Source organism: Simochromis diagramma, unplaced genomic scaffold (assembly GCF_900408965.1).
Source record: "Simochromis diagramma unplaced genomic scaffold, fSimDia1.1 OVJJ01000304.1, whole genome shotgun sequence".
Classification (NCBI taxonomy): Eukaryota; Metazoa; Chordata; class Actinopteri; order Cichliformes; family Cichlidae; genus Simochromis; species Simochromis diagramma.
Window position 1 is genome coordinate 9074554 of NW_024387030.1, and position 19650 is coordinate 9094203.

The 19650-nt window shown below is 40.0% G+C and overlaps 2 protein-coding genes across 5 annotated transcripts in view; both read right to left on the reverse strand.

Annotated features, from left to right (window-relative positions):
* The window catches only part of aqr (aquarius intron-binding spliceosomal factor), a 62653-nt gene that overhangs the window by 42515 nt on the left and 488 nt on the right, over positions 1-19650 (reverse strand). For 2 of the 3 annotated variants that reach the window (XM_040042560.1, XM_040042558.1), the window contains exons 1-11: positions 7628-7763; positions 7147-7243; positions 6819-6875; positions 6372-6412; positions 6232-6267; positions 5994-6114; positions 5720-5860; positions 3857-3925; positions 3598-3698; positions 3432-3508; positions 1174-1238 (exon numbers count right to left, since the gene is read on the reverse strand). In XM_040042560.1, coding sequence (XP_039898494.1) covers positions 1174-1238; positions 3432-3508; positions 3598-3698; positions 3857-3925; positions 5720-5860; positions 5994-6114; positions 6232-6267; positions 6372-6412; positions 6819-6875; positions 7147-7230 — 792 coding nt within the window. In that variant the 5' untranslated portion in view covers positions 7231-7243; positions 7628-7763. Of the gene's footprint in view, positions 1-1173; positions 1239-3431; positions 3509-3597; positions 3699-3856; positions 3926-5719; positions 5861-5993; positions 6115-6231; positions 6268-6371; positions 6413-6818; positions 6876-7146; positions 7244-7627; positions 7764-19650 lie in introns of those variants that run through there. The other variant, XM_040042559.1, reaches the window with a different exon arrangement.
* dph6 (diphthamine biosynthesis 6) overlaps positions 16160-19650 on the reverse strand; it is a 55479-nt gene continuing 51988 nt past the window's right edge. For both annotated transcript variants that reach the window (XM_040042562.1, XM_040042561.1), the window contains one exon: positions 16160-16470. In XM_040042562.1, the coding sequence (XP_039898496.1) occupies positions 16453-16470 (18 nt within the window). In that variant the 3' untranslated portion in view covers positions 16160-16452. The remainder of the gene's footprint in view (positions 16471-19650) is intronic.

Here is a 19650-nt window from a genome sequence, read left to right on the forward strand (position 1 = left end):
CAGAGGGCCAGATGACATCCATTGTGCTCACTCACTAGTAACAGCAGGTCTGCCCAGGCAGGAGGCGTAAAAATCTTACGTGACACTGTGTCTTAACACCACCTTCATTAGTCAGGAATTAAATAATTATGTGAAGTTCTGCGTCACTTCATTATTTCTTTAAAAAATGGATACATCAAAAATATTTCTTATCTTTAAAAGCTATTTCATCACCTTAAAAAAACAAAAAAAACCCCAAAAAAAACCTGACTCTGTGACAAAAACGCATCGTGATTTCCACAGTTGAATACACTCTATTGCATGGCATCTACGGCAACTAAATAAAGTTTTCTTAGTTTTTACTTTTTCTCTAGGAGAAGCTTCCCCCGCCTCAAAATATGAAGAAAAAAAAAAAAAAAAACAGCTGCAAATAGTACACCATGATTTTCATTGAGATTTGGTGGAATACATTTTTTTTTTTGCAGATCTCACATCTAATAACGCTGCAGCTCACAGCCGAAAGAAACTGACACTTTTAAATAACTATCTTTCACCTACAAGACCTTTGCCTCAAGTTTCCAGGCAACAGTCGAGCACACGGGAGTTAAATTAAGAACAGAAAACAGACATTGGAAAATAAATTCAAATCTGCAATCTGTTATAAATTTAAAGAGACCAACAAACCAAAAATATCCCCCCAAAACAAAACAAGGATATTTTAAATAAATTGTTCCTTCAAACATCATTTTTCTAAAAAGGGAATTGGATGTCCCCAAACATTATGTCATTGGGCTTTGTTATACTTTACAGTTTGTAGCACATGTCAAAAGCCATCACGCTGAAAATAACCTCTCATACTATGATCAGACTACTGCTTCAAATAGTGCATAGCTTTGCAGACAGGAAAGAGAGAAGCACAGAGAGCAAAGCTGATGCAGATCATTTATCCAGTGACTGTTAATGACATGAGTTAGCTATAAATGTGAAGGACAAAAGACAAACAAATGAGATCTGCAGAAAATTAAGTCTAGACTGCTTCCTTCATCAGGATATCATGATTACAAAAATACTGTAGAACTACCCTTGTACTGAAAGTCCCATAGAAACAAGTCTAAGAATGAATGCATTATCTCTCAACATAAATAAAAAATTAACATGGCTGAGAAATGTATGATTAAGAAGGTTGTGCTTTACCTCCAAATCAATCATGAGTTCTATGAATCTCTCGCAGTAATGCACTTGGTCCATGGATACAGGCCCTGTGGAAAATAAGAGGGCATAATTCAGGTTATAACTTTGGCTCAGGAAATCCACATTCACAGCAAAAGATAAAATATGATGAATAGACAAACCCAAAAAAGACAGGAAATATTAGATGTTGCTTTGTAGAGGGCGATGTGTAGTTTTCAACAAGGACACGAGGACAGCAAACGCATATGGACAACGCCAAAGTGCCATGCTGAGTGCGTGAGCCTCGCTACGAGATGCTGCACGGCTCGCACAGCAGCATGTTGGGTCCCCAGCTCTCATTAGGCATGCTGGTGTGTAAGTGTGTGTGTACACTTAGAAGTTGAGCCATGCAGTAAGTATTGGAGTGATGTGGATCCTACTGGGTTTTAGATTCTGATCTAATCTGTCAGGTTTGATTCTATCTAAACACACGAATACACACATTCTGTTTTTAGCATTCAGGTGGGGGGCCTGTGTGTCGGCCTGCATTACAACATAGCGGTGAGCGCCGTTGGCTGTGTGGCAGCTGGAGCACATCCTCCTTGGGCAGCTGCACGACTCGAAAAGAAAGAATAGGCGTGCTGCAACTGGCAACAGTTTACATCCATTTCTATCCAGACTCATATAACACACAGAGATTATATGAAGACAATCCAGTATCTAATCAAATGTTAAATATTCTCACAAATTTCACTCCTGCTCCTGAGATATGGCATTCGGTAAAAACTAGAAGGGTGTTTGTGCAGAACATTACGGTGTCATAGTGACCTTTGACCTTTTTGGGTATAAAAAAAAGCATTAGTTGACCATTTTATCTTATTAGACTTTTGTGTGGAATTTCATTATAGTCAGCATATTCATGCAATGGAGGTCATGATGACCTTGACCTTTAAGCACTAAAATCTCATCTGTTCTTCTTAAAAACTGCATCAAGGCAAGAGAGAAGAAAGAGAGAGAAGAAAGGATAGCTGGAAAACATAATGCATTATGTTGTGTCAAATTAGCCATTTCTGCTTCTCACACACACAGATACAGCATAGAATCGCATTTTCTTTGTGGCAACATTGTATTAACACCAAATTTTCAATATTTTATTAAATGAATTAAAACACTCTGGGAATGCTACAAACAAAAGGGCTCATCCCATGCACCACCATCTAGAGTTAGCTTAGCAAACTTAATTAAATCAGCTCAACTGAAAAACCATCCAACACTGGTCACGTCCTAGATTGTCAAAGGTTTGCAAATAATTGCTATTTAGTTGATAAATGTAGACAAATCAGCTTGACACTGCCAGTCTTAATGAGTTTTTGTCAGTGAGCACAACTCAAGGGAACTCAGCTCAACTGGCTGCAAGCTGGTTGTATTCTGGTTATGCTGCTAATAGAACAAAAGGTTTCGGAAGCACAAAAGTAACAGTTAAATGGGAATTTATGTCGATGCAAAAAGCAACAGATATGCGATTTGTGATTTTCCAGTTACTGCATGCAACTGACAACTTGACCCCCATTCAACTGCAGACCGACTCCAACTTTGGCAACATTTATGGCAGGTTTTAGTGACAGTGTCGGCATGCTTGACAATTTCATTTTGCAACACAAATAACAAAAATATCATGAGTAATGAATTGTGACAATATCGTACCATGGGGTTCTCGTATTTATAAAGAAATGTAATTTTTTTCACGTTTTTCATATTTGTATAGCAAATCAAGTCCACTTTTTCATCTGGCTTGCATTTCTCAGTTCAGCAGTTTTACTTTAAACCATGATTCAATAAACAGAACACATTTCTTTTTCTCCAACATCTCCGTCTCTTAGTTACACTTACAGTGAAAAAGCACTTCTGTTTGCTGTGGAATTCACTGCTGTGTCTGAGGTGCAAACAGCATTTAATTATGCAAATGATTAAGGAGTGTATATTTATGGATAAATACCAGAGTGGAAATAAAGCTTGTGCATGTGAGTACAATCTTACTATGACTAAGATTTATAAAAGAGGGCCATACACACAGATGTATCTGTTAATTTTACAAAGAGAATGCTTAAACACATTTATGTTTTTGAGATTTATGGATCTGACCAATTATTTACGGTGAAAGTCCAAGAGATAGTCACCTAGACTCTATAAAAACCTTCTAAAAGCTATTAGGACGTAAAGAAAGTCCTTATTAAATTGTTGTGTAGAGCTATTTCCCAAGAGATATACAAGCATTTTTTTACCTGTTGGTGGAATTGACGCAAGAACTCCGTGAAACTTTTTAATAAGAGCCGAGAGGAAGGTCCTCTCCTTCTTTGCCCTGAGGAAACACGAAGAAAGTAAATCAGAACAACCTAGAAACAGATTCTCTAAATCTGTATAGATTTCTTTGAACACAAATATCATTACTGCTCAGCTGTGTCAGCATCCATTTTATCAGATTTCTTTTTGATTAGATTCCAGAACTTCTGCAGCTTTGGAACTTTCTTCAACTCGTGCTGGAGTCTGGACTGTAAAAATCACAGAAACAAATGAGTAACAAATGAGTGTAAAGAGGGATTAGTCTCATAGCAAGGAAGCAATTCATTCCTTTAGAATTATCAAACATTACTTGGTGTGCCAATAAACACCACAGCTTCTTAATTACGATAATAGTTTGACATCTTACTGGTAAGAGGCACATCCACATTGGCAGAGAGATGAGCTGCTGCACCTGCTCTCTGATCAAATCTACCTCCTGGGAGGAAAGTGCAGAGAGAGAGAAAGAAAAAAAATGAGGGAAGATTAAGTGTGAGAGGTGGGGGTTGTCAAAATGCTTTGTGCATTATACTTTAAAAAAATATATCATACTTCAATCCCTAGTAGGAGTCTCCAACTAAATTATTTAGAGGCCTTTATGGGATACAATCAAAGGGCAGCAGGCTATCACAGCACATTTTAAGTGAAACATCCGCAGTGCTTGCCTGTGGTTTAATGCAACTGCAGAGGATACAGATGGAGAGCACCCAAATTGACCTGTCCTGTCTATTATTGCCATCTAGTGGACAGTAAAGATAATTGCATTAATTCTTACTTCGCTTGCCAGTACCAGTACATCAGGCATAACATCATGACCACCTGCCTAATATTGTGTTGGTACCCCTTTTGCTGCCAAAACAGACCTGACCTGTCAAGGCATGGACTCCACTAGACCCCTGAAGGTGTGCTGTGGTATTTTGGACCAAGATGTTAGTAACAGACTCTTTAGGTCCTGTGGGTATGAGGTGGGGCCTCCATGGATTGGACATGATTCTCAACTGGACTGAGATCTAGGGAATATGGAGGCCAAGCCAACACCTCAAACCATTCTTAAACCATTTTTGCTTTGTGACAGAGCACATTATCCTGCTGAAAGAGGCCACACGCATCAGAGAAGATAGTTTTCATGAATGGACCTAAATGGTCTGGAACAATGCTTGGGTAGTTGGTCCATGTCAAAGAAGCATCTACACAGATAGCAGAGCCCAAGGTTTCCCAACAGAGCATCGCCCAAAGCATCACACTTCCTTTGCTGGCTTGCCTTCTTCCCATAGTGCATCCTGGTACCCAGTGTTCCTCAGGTAAGCAACACACCCAGCCATGCATGTAATGTAAAAGAAAATGTGATTCATGAGACCAGGCCACCTTATGCCATTGCTCCGTTGTCCAGTTGATGAGCCCAAGCACAATAAACTGCGATGGACTGTGTATTCTCACACGTTTCTATCAGAACCAGCTACAGTAGCTCGACTGTTGGATCAGACCACACGGTGCCTTCACTCCCCACGTGCATCAGTGAACCCTGGCTGCTCATGACCCTGTATCTTTTAATAGATACTGACGACTGCAGACTGAGAACATCCCACAAGAGCTGCAGTTTTGGAGATGCTCTGCCAGCGTTGTCTAGCCAGCACAATTTGGCCCTTGTCAAACTTGCTAAAATCCTTATGCTTGCCCAATTTTCCTGCTTCTAACACATCAACTATAAGGACAAAATGTTCACTTGCTCACTAACGTATCACTCTCACTAACAGGTGCCATGATGAAGAGATAATCAGTGATGTTTACCTGACCTGTCAGTGATCATAATTCTATGATCACGGTGAAAGTTCAAGAGATAGTCACCTGGGCTCTTTAAAAACCTTTTATAAACTATTAGGACGTAAAGAAAGTCCATATTAAAATGTTGTGTAGAACCATTTCCCAAGAGATATACAAACATTTTTTTACCTTGTACCTCTTCAGTGTATGCTGACATTGCTTCCATTATGGTGTAAGAAAGTGTCTTAATTTGTATTATTTAAATCATTATGTAATTGGCTTTACATTTTAAGACACTAACCTGGCTTAAATAGACAAGTCATGTCATTTTATAATATATAAATACTGTCTTTAAAATATAAACCGATGACTCACAATAACACAGACACAAAAACAGACATCACTGTGGTAGTAGAATAACTCTAACTTCTCTGAATATTTAGTTATAAGATATCAGTGTAGTGGTACACACCAGACTGTTGAAACAGTGGTCCATAAAGACCAGAAGCACAGTTTGTTCCTTCAGAGTAAGACCAGCCTGCTCATCTGCCAGAACGGCTTCCATCACACATTTGAAGAAAAATGGAAAATGACTTGGTTCCTTCTTGAAAACCTGAAACACAGCAAACAATAGAAAATGTAAAAAGCTGAGCTCCTGCATTAGCTGTGGCAAACACAATCAAATATAGACAACATTTAATGATAATTAAGCTAAACTTCAACAAATTACTGCTTTTTTTTTTTACCTCCCAGGCTGGAACATTTTCTCTGAACTTCTCATTGACAATGCAACAAATGGACATGATGTAGGCATTGCTGGAAACCTCTGGAGTGTAGTTCACCCAAAGGTAGTTTTCAAGGTATTGGCTGAAATATTAGAAATAACAAATTAATATCCATGTAGCAAGTAGTGTTGTCAAATCACTGTTTTTCCAGTGATTGTTTAAATGATAACATAAAGAAAATCCAGTAAAAATAACTTACCTGAATTCAAGCAGCATAATTTTCCTAATGGCAAATCTGAAAATATAATGGGCATAACTCAAAAACAATGAACGGTGAAATATGTCCTTTATGTTTTTTTAAAGTGTTTCATAGGGGAAGAAAGTTCAAAATTCACTTACTTGGAGTTGAGAATCTCCTTCTCGTAAACATCTTCCATCACCTAACCCCCCCACAAAGAACATTCAAAGCATTATAAAAGCACAGAAATTTAGCGTTAACAAACATGCGCTTGGTAGTTTGCTGACTCGACTTACTATCTGAAACTATATGATAAATGATAAATCAATCTCTATTAGATACATGACCAAATCCTTATAGTGCTCCCACTCTGGGCTGATACCAAGGATTAAAATAACAATTAGGCCAATAAGCAGTTCCAATATCAACCTTTACTTTATTTTTGTTTGAACTTGATACAAATTATAAGCACTGCATTATAATGGAGCACAAACTGTGGCAATTTTCATCACTGAATGTTACACTGTTTGCCAAAAGCCCTGGTGACTGGTTATCACTAATAAAAGTTATACCAACACCTCTAAATTGCAAAAGCGCAAATAACTCACCTTAGGGTCAAAAGGTAGTTTGTTCTTTGCATGAGGCGCCCAATATTTGTTAGACAACTGAAAACGGGAAATGTGAAAATCACACATAGTATTAAATATAAACATGGAAGATGCAACAAATTGTTAATTGAACATATGCCATAGTTACAGCCATTTGGCCTATCCTATCTCCATGCAAAGCTGTCTTTATGTTTTTAGCATGACAAAGAATGCAACAAAAGAAAATCAGGACACTTTTTTTTTTTTTATCTTCAGCATACCAGCATCATGGAAAAACTTCACAACACAGTACTGAACCACATATGCAGAAAATAAATGCTGTGATTACCTGCGTGACATATTCCGCATTTATCTGGGATACAGACGGAGTAGCAGCCTTTTTAGCAGGGGTTTCTTTCTCCATGGTGGCCATAATAAAATGACGACTGTGAGAAGAAGAAGAAAAAGCGCAGAAATCGTTTGTTTTAAAGTATCGACTGATACAAGTATCTGTTTTCAACTTGAGCCTTTGTAAATATACGATAGCTGGACTAATACAGGGTAATTTACTGTTGAGAAAGTTCACAATCTCGGTTAAAAAGTAAACTAGGAGGTTTCATAACCACGAACTAACTGACTTTCCTGTACTTTAATTAACATCAAATTAAGAGTTACGAGTTCAGAAAGTAGTAACATGACATTAGTAACTGTTAGCATTCTCAATGAGGTGATATAGCTAATTAATAGCATTTAGACACAACTGACTCGTTAATCGTTCAATATTAACTCCAGTTCAGTGGTATAACGTTACCAGAATTTAGCTCACTAACCTTTTTTTATTATTATTATTATTATTTCAGCATGAATGTAACTGCCGTCGGACTGCTGGTTATGTACCTCCACAATCAAACGCGCTGCGTGCGACTAACTTCCTGAAAAGGTACGTCCCTCAAACCGTCCCCTAATTACGAAAGCTTGCAATCCGTTCCGTTCCCCCTGGTTTCGTATTTGTTGCGTGTGGAAACTGCTGGGAAAATTAAATCAGCTTTTTATTTTGGCGACAACGCAAGAAAAAATAATTGGTTAAAAAAAGGGATGGAACACGTAACAAAATAGACTATTTTCAAGTGAATGTGCATGCGCAAAGAAGATATTTTTATCAAAGGATGTTGAATAAAGTGCTGCCAAGCAGGAGGGGGACAGGAAGACCACAAATGCCACACCTAAGTGGCCTCTGTCCTGTGTGGACAGCATAATGCTTTGCGAATTTAGAAAGAGACACAAACTTTTTGAAGCAAATGCCACAATGATGGTCTGTCATTTGAATATTATTTGAACAAATGTGCCGCTTAAGATCCTTTTCATTTAGAAAACTCGCAGTGCACCTGTCTCATTCAGAAACACTGAGTGGTGCACACCAATCATTTTCTTGTTGGATCTGATTCTCAGCCACTGAATTTACCAATTCATCACTAAGCAGCTTGTCGCTACCTGAAACAGTTCTAACTCCTTTAGTCATTATTCTCATGCTTAACACTTGAGCTGGCATTTTTGATTCTCTACTTCAACAACTAGTTCAGTGGGAAATAAATTGCTAAAATTGTATGTAGCCTCTCTTTGCTTTTTCCCCGATTCGTTACCCTTCGTTCAAGGCTACCTCTTGATCTGCCAGCCAATCAGCATCCACGGCCTCCAAGCCCTGAACTACCTCTTTATTAGCAAATGACTTGTAACAAGTACTAGCATACAGTGACTTTGGTTTGATTTGGCATCCAAATCTGTACAATGAATACATGTTTGAATACACTTATCTGGACGTAGGCTGGCATTTTTCATTTCACTTTGGATACTGTTTGGAATTTCGTTGCAGTGCCTACATGTTTGCTCATGAGGTATCAGGTTACCCTTCTGTGGGAATATTTTGCTACATAAAACACATCTGTATGACCTAATCCCACAATGAGTGACCAAGTTTGTAGAGCATATTCTGCATAATTGAAGCTTCTCTTTTTTTTACATGACACAACACCTTCTGAGTTAGTCTTAACAAGGCTACTTACTTTAATGATGGATTTTGCACGTGTGCTGCAGGATACTTCATTCATTCCATTACGGACAACTTCAAAATCTGATAGTGTATCATGGGTGTTTGCAGACTTTTTCTGTGATGGCATATGAACAGTGATTCCTGAGAAAAAATGCTTTTCATGTGTCACTTTCAGTTTTCTGATGTTCTCCTGCTGGTTGAGGGGCTTGGTTGAGTTCCCTTTCAGTGAGTTCTTTTGTGGGTATTCAGATGAGAAGCTTGTCTGCATGCTTTTCCACATATAGGACAATGACATGGCTTCCTGCTTGCGTGCACTATCTCATGCCTTTGTAATTTAGAGGCACTCGGAAAACACTTAAAACAGTGGAAGCAGTTGTGCTGTACACCACCTGGGTTTTGTGTTGATTTAGGACTTTATTTCTTTTTCACAGTCACTCTGGAAACCTTTCTCACAGGTTCACCTTATTAATATTACACATCTGTGTTAACATTTGTGTCATTCTCTGTCTTTAGACTTTAAACGTATCACAGCAGTGTTCTGTGAGCTGGGAAATCTGTCCCCACCTTTGTATTTAAACTCGCTAACTCGCCAGTGTGGTCAGTTGATATCACGCGATTGCCATGTGTGGTATTTAGACCACATATGAGTGCGGCAGTGGAACCTCAAGTGGCTTTTCTGATGAAATCTCTTTCCACATATCTCACAGCCAAAGGGCCTTTGTCCTGTATGAATTATCTGAAGCTTGGATGTAGAAGGAAAACATTTTCTACAAATTCAGCACTGACGTAGAGCGTTAATTCGCTGCTTGCTGGTAGCACGGCAGGTTTCCCTCTGCTCCTTTCCCCTGATGTGATTAAGGCAACATCCTGAGGGAGAGAGCCATTGTAATCGCTGCAAAACTCACTGCACCCTTCTGGTTTCACAGTCATAATCTGGGAAATTGAGTCTGCATTACTGGGTTCAATTAAATGTTTTATTGTTTCTGAATTGGGTATTTTCACAGCATTGCTGTTTTGCACAGGGGGAAGACTTTCTAATTCTTTTTGACTCCTATGAATTTTGTGATGGCGTATCGAATTAACTTCCAACTGAAACGATCTTCTACAGATCCCACACCAGAATCGTTTCAAGTCTTCGCGTTTTATGTACTGCTGCTCTTTTCCTGCAGACTGCACAGGAGAAGGGTTTCTTTCAAGTATAAATAAGAAAATGTCTGTAATTTGGATAGTGAGCAGAAGGTTTGAGACATTTATGACATTGGTGTTTCAAAGTTATTTTGCAGTCCCAAGTGCATTCTCATATTTGCCATTGCAGGAAAGATCTGAGTTGACTCACTGCCTCTTTCTAACTGTTTTGGTCTGTTATGAGTGTGTAAGTGAATCCAAAGGTTATTAAATAATAAGCAGTCATTATGGGTAGTGCTTGCAGATGTCCACATTTGGACAATCAGCTTGCTCCCACAGTACTCGACCCACAACATTAGAAATGTTTCCCTGAGTCACTGGGCAATCATTTGCATGAGGCATATTTTTCGGACAGCCGGAGGAGGCCCCATATATGACTGCTAATGCCACAGTCTTGTCACAGTCAGGCCTGTGTAAAAGCCCTCTCCAGACTTTACAGATGAAGGGGTGTCTGATTGGATGAGATGATGTTGCTTCAGTGTGTATGGCAATGAAAAAGCTTTTGGACATACAGGACACACCAATGCATTGGTCTCACTGTACCTAAAGATTAAAATAGAGAATGATGAATAAACTCAAACTAGATCAGTCAATCAATACATGTGGCAAAATAAAACTAAAAAGAATCAAAATTACAAATAACTGGCACACTGTTTTACATGTGACATGACTAATGCGTGACACTTTCCTGTGTGTATGAAATTGAAAATATACCAACAACGTCAAATTTCGCAAAAGACGCCAACAGCAGGGACATGTACACAAACTAACAACTGAGCTGTGTAAAAGCGTAAATCAACAGTACTCCATATAGACGTCTGAAGCCCCAAAGACAAAAGCATTTACTTTTTTTTTTTTTAGCGTCTTAGCCTTCCTGCTAAAGATCTGAAAAGCGCAGGGACGCATGTTCACTCCTTAAAACATACCGTGGGAAACAAAGATTTTTCGTTCCTATCAGTCAGTCCGAAGATTGCGAGGACAACTCGTGGCTTGAGTGTTGTCAATAATAATAATAATAATAATAATAATAATAATAATAATAATAATAATAATTTATTCTTTCTGGTTGTTTGGTATGTCTCAGCTGCTTTATTTTATTTGGCCATGGCTAAAGTTTGTTTAGTTATTAATACTTTTTCAGCCTAATTATGGCCTCCCTTACTTGAACTGGAATCTCTCTGGGTCTCATATTTAAAATTACAGTGTTAATTATGAAATACAAAGTCAATATTTCTGCTTTATTAGGGCCCGAGCACTGACAGTGCGAAGGCCCTATTGTAATTGCTCTGTTTATTATTATTATTATTATTATTCCGGCAAATGAATCGGCCTTTTGAGGGCCTAAACATGCTCAAAAACTCATGAAATTTTGCACACGCGTCAGGTCTGGTGAAAATTTACGTATTTTAATGTCCGCAGACATGGCCAGGGAAAATTGGCTCAGTAGCGCCACCTAGAAAAATGAAAAACGCGAGCCCCCGGTGGGGGTATGACCTACATGTATGAAATTTGGCACACATGTGTACCATGCTGAGACGAACAAAAAAGTCTCCGGGGCCCATTGACGCAAACCCAACAGGAAGTCCGCAATTTTGGATTGAAGGTGACATTTTGGCTCTGATTTTACCATTTCCATGCCTTGTACTTTAACGAACTCCTCCTTGGGATTTGGTCCTACAAACTTCAAATTTGGACAGTGTCAACTACACCCTTGTGCCATGTTAAATTGCGGAGCTTTTGAGTTTTCACAATACTATGAGGCCGTGGCGCCATGGCGAATTTCGATGACTCGCCATGAAAATCTTATTGCCTCTCATTTTGTCATACATTTTCTGACCTTGACCAAAGTGAACACATATGATAAGGCTCCACCCCTGAACATATTTCAACTGCCATATTTGACATCAAGGACAGCGCCACCTAGTGGGAACAGGAAATGTCATGTTTTACACTTTGGGGTACAGTATAGTGATGGGTGACATCTGCAGCCTCAAATTTCTCCAGGAAAGCTTTAAGGAGTTGGTCTTGGGTTACAGTGAAAACTGTGAGTTTTCGCGAAAGGGTGTGACCCCAGCAGCATGGCGAACTTTGATGTCATGCCATGAAGAAACAAATTAGTATAACTCAATGAAATCCAGTCTGATCAGTACCAGACTTTACAGGCATGATGTCAGACCCGCCCTGAACAGATTGATGTGCCCATTGTCGGAAATACGGACAGCGCCACCTAGTGGGAACAGGAAATGTCATGGCTTTAATTTTGTTGTACTGATTTTCACAGGTTCATCGTGGCCACCTCAAAAGCGGTGAATATCACCATCAGTCCCTCGTGATGCTTCAGTGCAAAGATTATGACTTTAAACTGAACGGCGCACCCTGGTGGCAACGCTGTTCACCATGAAAGATGAAGTGGCTTTTGAGGGTCTTGGCAAGTTTATAGAGGCTTGAAATTTGGCACACACCTCCAATGTGACGAAGGCTTTGTTGTCATGTGATCATTTTCATTGAATATCCCAAAATGGCTCCACAGCGCCCCCTACAAAATTTCAAAACCGCAGCCCCAGCTCTGTGTTTTATGTATGAATCTGAAACCTGGTAGGCTTATAGGAGATATCAAGATGTACAAAAAAGTCTCTTGGAGCATTATCCCAAATCCAACAGGAAGTCAGCCATTTTAAAATTAATGTGCAATTTTGGCAACATTTTCCCCTCTTTTCAGGCACCGTGCTTTGACGTACTCCTCCAAGGGATTTCATCAGATTTATGCAATCTCCTGTGTGTGGAATCTAAAGACCTTTGTGATGTTAAATTGCGAAGCTTTTTACATTCAGGAAAATGGGGTGGTCATGGCGGCACGTGGAGTTTCAATCACTCGCCAAAAAGCAGTAATCTGCTGTCACTCAAAATCAAAATGTTCAATCTCTCCCAAAGGTCGCAGGCGTGATGAGACTCGAGCTAGGAAATGTTTGTTATGCCATTTGTCAGTAATGGTTAGACCGCCACCTAGTGGGACAAGTATAATCATGATTGAATGAGATGAATTGTTAGCTGGTGGTTAAATGCATGAATTCCATCAATGTGACATCAGATCGGAGGTGCTGGTTTTAGGTGTTGGGCGTGGCTCGACGCGCCGGGGGTGCGAGGGCCCTCATAACGCTGCTTGCAGCTTTAATTTATATTATAACTGCTTGATTTACCATGGAATAACAAGAGAACAGGCCTTGCCTAGCCATGAAACTGCTTGTCAGTTAATTGTCCAATTATTTCTGAGCCACTAAAATCAATTTCTTAAATTCCTAAATAGTTAATATAATCTTTGCAAACAAACAAATATTGAATTAAAGCTGGAATCCTGTGCTTCAGTGACATATTCTTCAATTTAAAATCTACTGTGGTGGTGTACAACTATGAAAACAGTGTCTCAAACAAATTATGGATCTAACATTCATCTTCAGTCTTCTAGTATTTTGTTTATCTAACAAAGAACTGATAAATATGACATATTTAAGACACGAATGAATATAATCAACAGGCATAGCCTTACCGACAGGCGTAACTAGATTGTTATTAACGGCATCCTGTTCAGGGGTTCTAGTGTTACAGCTTTGGTATGTTGTTTGATATTTTCAGGCTGGCTCATTATTACAATGACCAGAGTGAACCAGTTGTAAGCGCATTACTTTCACAAGTGCTTTTTCTGCTATTGTATATTGAAATACCTGTCGACTGGGCATGAGCGTAAATAAATTAGTCAATGAAAACACAAAAGTATGGAAAGAGCGATACTCAATTCCGTACTGTTTAGATATGGATTCAGCATTTCAGTACCTTCATATGATGTGAATGTGGGGGGAAAGAAAGAAATATTTCAGTGATCTTGCAAATAAGATATAAATGTAAACAAATTCTGTCTGTATTCCTGCTTGGCTAAATTCACACATGATTTCACTGAGGATATAATAGGAAAAGAGTGAAACTGGTTGCTCTTACTCGTTTAAATTGCAGTTTATACGCTGACCACATGAGGGCAGCAAACACCACTTAATAACAAGTCTCAGCTTCCCAGTTCAGGAGCATGAGGAAAGTTTCATGAAGTCAGAGCTGTGACCATAAAGACATCCTTTCACAATGCGTCAGGGGACGAAAACAATGCATTACGAAAGGAAAAGGATTCAAACATCAAAACAAACAAAACCACAGTCACTGAGGCAAGCAGACCACAATACGAGGAGGAGGCGTCTCATGCAGAGAGGCCGCTCCCGAGCTGGGCTCTGTAGCCCACTGCTATGGGGAAAGAGAGTCAAACACATCAGCGGGGTTTGCCTAGAGGAAGAAACACACAGTTAAAGTCCATGTGCAAGGCCACAATGACAAGGGCCCGAGGCTGGTACACTGCGCACAAAGGACAATATTAGCCACAACAGCCAGTTTGTTTGTAGAGTGGTTGCAGGTCAGCTTGGTAGAAAATGTACATTTGACAAAACACTCTTGAAAAATAAATGTCACCCTGTCTGTATTCATTTTGTGAGGCACCACAGTGGTAAGGACACAAAGAAGTGCGTCTGCCATAGGCCATCGCATTGGCTTGTGATGATATACTTGCCGCTTCGTCTGTGTCTCTGTGAGAACATTCCCACTGAAAGACGAAATGTAATGCTTGGCGCGTGATTGACAAGTTGTAGCTGTGCAAAGAATTTCAGTGGCTCTGCTCCTCTGTATTTACTGAGAAGCTGACTCTTGAATTTTAACAGTTTGTTTCATGGGAATTCCTCGTACTGTCGCTGTTTCACAATCAAAAAGAGGATTCAAAGCACAATAAAATTACATTTCTCAATATCCTTTGTAAAGCAATAAACAGAAAACTGCTGAGCATGCAAGTTTGTTTAGCACAGATTTGGTAGCATGTTGCTTGGAATTCACATATTTAAAAAAAGGAAAATGACATAGGAAAGACTGTTTTATTCAGATTTTTATATTTAAAGATTTATGGACAACATTAAAATACAGCCAAAAATTTGTGGATGACATTTACAGCTATTTACTCGACTCACAAAAATCAGCGTACAAAACAACAACAACACTGATACACATTTGACAGGTAAAAAAAATCCCCTGACGTTGGGCCCTTTAAAAACCAGGTGAAAGTTAAACGCTCTGTATTTATGGGGGATTGGCTCGCTCTCATGAATAATTGCTTGTTTGTGTTTTTTCAACCTTCAATAAAATTCTTCAGGCTCTATTGGCCACCTCTGTTGTTCAATTTTTGATAACAACAATCAAAACAGCGCCGTGGTGGGTTGGGTGAAGATCGATAAGCCCACTCAACTCCACCGCCATCACATGTGCGATGAAGAGAATAGCTGGAGTGAAGATGTATTCCAACTCAAATTATCAATACAGTTCATGATCTTTGAGAAAAGAAAAGCTCCAGGAGCAATGGTTAATGGTGTTATTTTCTTTGCGCATTGTCACACTGTGTCCACTGACAACCCCCTGCACCCCAAATACACACACTTTTACGTTCACAGGACACACACATGCCCTGCAGCTGTGTGTGGTAGCGTCTTTCTCCTATTAACCAGGCAGCCTTAGAATCAATAGAAAACATAAAGAGGCCTAATCTTTTCAGGTGCTTGGTGCTGATTGCCTATTACACAATAATAACACACCTTGAATCTCACAGAGCACGAGAGACAGAGAAAAACTCTCACCTCATTCTAATGCACTTAAAACAGCCACAAGCCAGTCGCACAGTAAATCTATAGGTTTGCAGTGGAGCAGATGGTTTCAGCTGTGGCCTTTATGAGGGCTGTTAGCTAGCGTGCTTAAAGAAATTCTACCAGAAGCAATGACATATCAGAGGATACAGTTTATTGCTACATGGAATGAGACACTACCAGTGTCTCCTTTTGCAAACTCCAGTCTCTTGTTGTTTGGCACGCAGCTTTAGGTTGTGGAAGTTCCATACGCTTTGTCTCAGAGGTAGAATAACAGCTGTTGCAGTCTATGTCTCCAGTGGAGGACAAAGGGGATTACCGGCCTTCATTCTGGGGTCTGAAGTGGACTAAAAACATCCTCAAAACCACACACTGTTAAAACCACTTGCAGGCGCATACGGCTTTGCTTTTCAACAACGAGCTGTAAAACAAAAAAAACAGTCAAACATTAATGAGCAGTTACGCCGTTTTTCTTTTTCCACATTCACTGATGTCCTGTTGTAAGTCATTAGGTGTTAGTCTGTCAGTGTCTTCCTCCAGAAAAGCTCTACTAAATTCCAGAGCTGTGTATGGCTTCAGTCTGGCTGTTGACTCTGGCTGAGATTCTATAAACTGAGCCAGCAGGACAGGTGGAAGATCTGGGAGTCAGGCAAGTCCAGGACTGGAACCAGTGCTATGGATGGACTGGACTCTGCTACTGAGCTTCTTAAAGTTTCCTCAAGTCCTGAAAAGTAGATTTGGGGAGGTGGGTAAAAGGGTGAGGACAAGAAAAGCATTAGTTTCATTAAAACTTTCGCAGGAGTTGAACATTATGTTCTCATGTAGATGCCCCACTGGGGGTGTCCCAGGACAGAGGCTACATTTACCCTTCGACCAGGGAACACGGCCCATTTACAAATTATTGGCATTCTTAAATACTTGGCAGATTGCAGCTGCCCACCCCCACTTCATTCATCTTCCTGCAGTGCAAGCATATGGTCAAGCAAGGACTGATCTCTAGGCTACCCCTCCCAAATTTTGAGACACATATGACCAAACACATACACAGACACATGCGGCCTACAGGGGGCTAAAGGGGTCTCAATTTGCCCTTTTGGACAATTGAGCAGCTTGTTGGGGGTATCTAGTGGACTGCATCCTTTACTCTTGTTGAGTGGGGATATTAGGAAACTGTGTTGGGGCTGTCACTCAGCTTCGCTGGAGCTGAGACATGTTGTTAGAGCATGTGTATGTGTGTGTGCACGCGCGTTTGTGTGTGGCTACAGATGAACAGTGGACATGTGAGAATTCTTTGAGTGTCTCAGAGGCTGTTCTTGATGACAGCCTGTCTATGTAGCAGTAGCCAGCTGGGATTTTGGTCCTTCCCTCATCTGCTCTGTGCACTAATTGATCACAAGTGTTCCTGTCTCATGGTTGACTGTCCTGCATTATTTCTTCTGATTTAGCAGCACGTCGGATGAGTCTTGGGTGTGGTCACTACAATCCAGCAAGGTCGTAGAATTAAACATCTGGGAAACACGCTGCCGTAAGTGTAGCATCACAGACCTCACTTATGTTACATTAGCAATTATATTTGGCAAAAATAAATTCCTGATGATTTACCTTCAATCTGAGTGGTCAAAAACAAACTAGTGCTCTTTTAATAACATCTACTAGTACTATATAGTAGTCTGTGACATCTGTATGAACTTCTAAAAAGAGAAATCAGGACACAGAGGTTACAAGAGTAGTTCTGCACTATTTAATAATCCCCATTCTCTTTCATTTGAAACACACACAGCATGTCAGACATCCTTACAAAGAGCCCACACACCCTAATTAGCTAATATGCACTACAGCTTAAAATGCCCCCACTGAACATAGGCCTTTTGTGTGGGGGGGCATTAAAAGCCTAAATATGTGTTATCAGAGCATGTGGCACACCCTGGGAAGCGGGATCCTCTAGAGATGGCAAGCTGACAACTGAATGAGCTATGGCGATCACAGACAGGGGATGGTTTTATTAAGAGAAGAAACATACCCTTCATCACACCTTGTGTGCTAAGCCTGTTTTATGTCAGGATGTTTTAATCTTTGTACCAATGGATAGGAAATAATTGTGCTCTCTCTTTGAGAGTCACTTTCAGTGTCTGTGTGCACAGACATGCATGGATGGAAGGCAGGAGGGGGGTGAAGGTGACATGAATGACCACGCAATTTTTTGTGGGGATTTTTTTTTTTGGTCTTTTTAGATAAAAAGTGAGCAAAGGGAGAGTGCCTCTTTCCTCCTGTCCCTATAAAAGCTTCTGTAAAATTCACACAAAGTCCGATGAGTACTTCCCATCATATACCCAATCCCCTTCCCCTGGTCTCTTAGCCCCCCGCCCCCCTTTTGGGGGCTACATGGGGAGCCTCATTGTGAGGCTCAGTGGACAGAAGCTGTAAGATTCAAAAAGCCATCAAATTAGCATAAGATGAGACTAAACCATCTACCCAAGAGGACCAGTCATTATTCTGCTTCACGGCAAACACACAGGGAGCTGAAAAGGCTGTTTTCAAAACCAAAACATTACTAATGCCCACAACACCCTTTTATGCTAAACATTAACAGCCATTTTGTTTGAAGCGATTAATACATAAATATTGTAAGCCTAAGTGAATAGAAGGAGGGGTGTCAGTGAAGGCTGTGGTGGGGAGGAAAGAAAAGGGGTCTTCCTGTGTGGAATGGATAATGCCTGCTGGGGTTGTGGGGCTTTTAAGCCGTGGCTAAGGCCCAGAGCCAGTGGTTTTTAGTTGTGCTACACTGACTTCCAAACTGGTCAAATTAACCGGTAAACGAGGTGGTAATTAGCAAGTGTTGGCTCATGAAAATTGTTTATTTAGTCCGAAGAGAATAAAGAGAGAAGCCGAGGAACCGGAGGAGCACAAGGCTTGCACACCTCTCTTTAGCAATCTTTCTATGCTAACGCCAAACCACATGACTTCTTGTAATGTGAAAGTTTTCTTGTAAAAATGAACCCACAGAGAATTACCGCGCCCAGCTGTAGCTCTTGTCAGTTCTGCTGAGGCTTACATTGTTAAATTACCTACATTTTATTTTATTCAATTTCTGTTACTCATTATGCAAAATAACGGATTTGTTTCTAATTATATATTTTTTTCTTTTATTGTAAAATAAGACTATTTAGGTCCATCAAAAAAAAAAGATTTATTTTCTTCAGTTGTGAGGTTCTATCTTTGAAGGAACCTTTCTATCGTAACTAACAAGTTGAGACAAGATGTTTAAAGGTTTCATTCGAACCATATGTCATGTCTATCAACTGTGAATCCTAACGCAACCAAAGAAAGGAGGGGGTGTGCAGTCACATTTTGCTCCAGTGGTGTCTGTCTGCCCGCTGTCAGCGGCAGTTGCAGCACTGTGACTGCTTGCGCCAGAGGTGTTACTTTTCCTCCTTTGACTTTTTGGATTCATCACCCAATGAGCACAGGCTGTGACCCATAAAAAAGCCCACGGGTAAGCTTCCAGGGCTTAGTTGTGCATGTGCTGTACGGGAGCAAATTCTACCTCAATGATGAGTCAGTAAATGGTTTGAGGAAAGCAGTGTGTGCGGTCCATAATCAAAGAAACAAACATGTCAAGGGTAAATATCTAGGTTGAGCTTGCTCCAGTTCACAAATGACCCGGTAACACGGCTAACAGTTTCTATTAAAACAACAAAATCTGGAAAAACAAGCTTTTCCTTTTGTAGTGGATGACACAAGAAACAAATGGAAAGAGTTGTATATCATGAAACAATGTTCAGTAGCAATTATATAATTAGGTAAAAAAACAAACAGCTCTGCTTGGCTGGCACACATATATCAAGACGTATTCTCAACAGAGCAACCTTTTTCTCATTCATATCTGGTAACTGTAATTTCACAT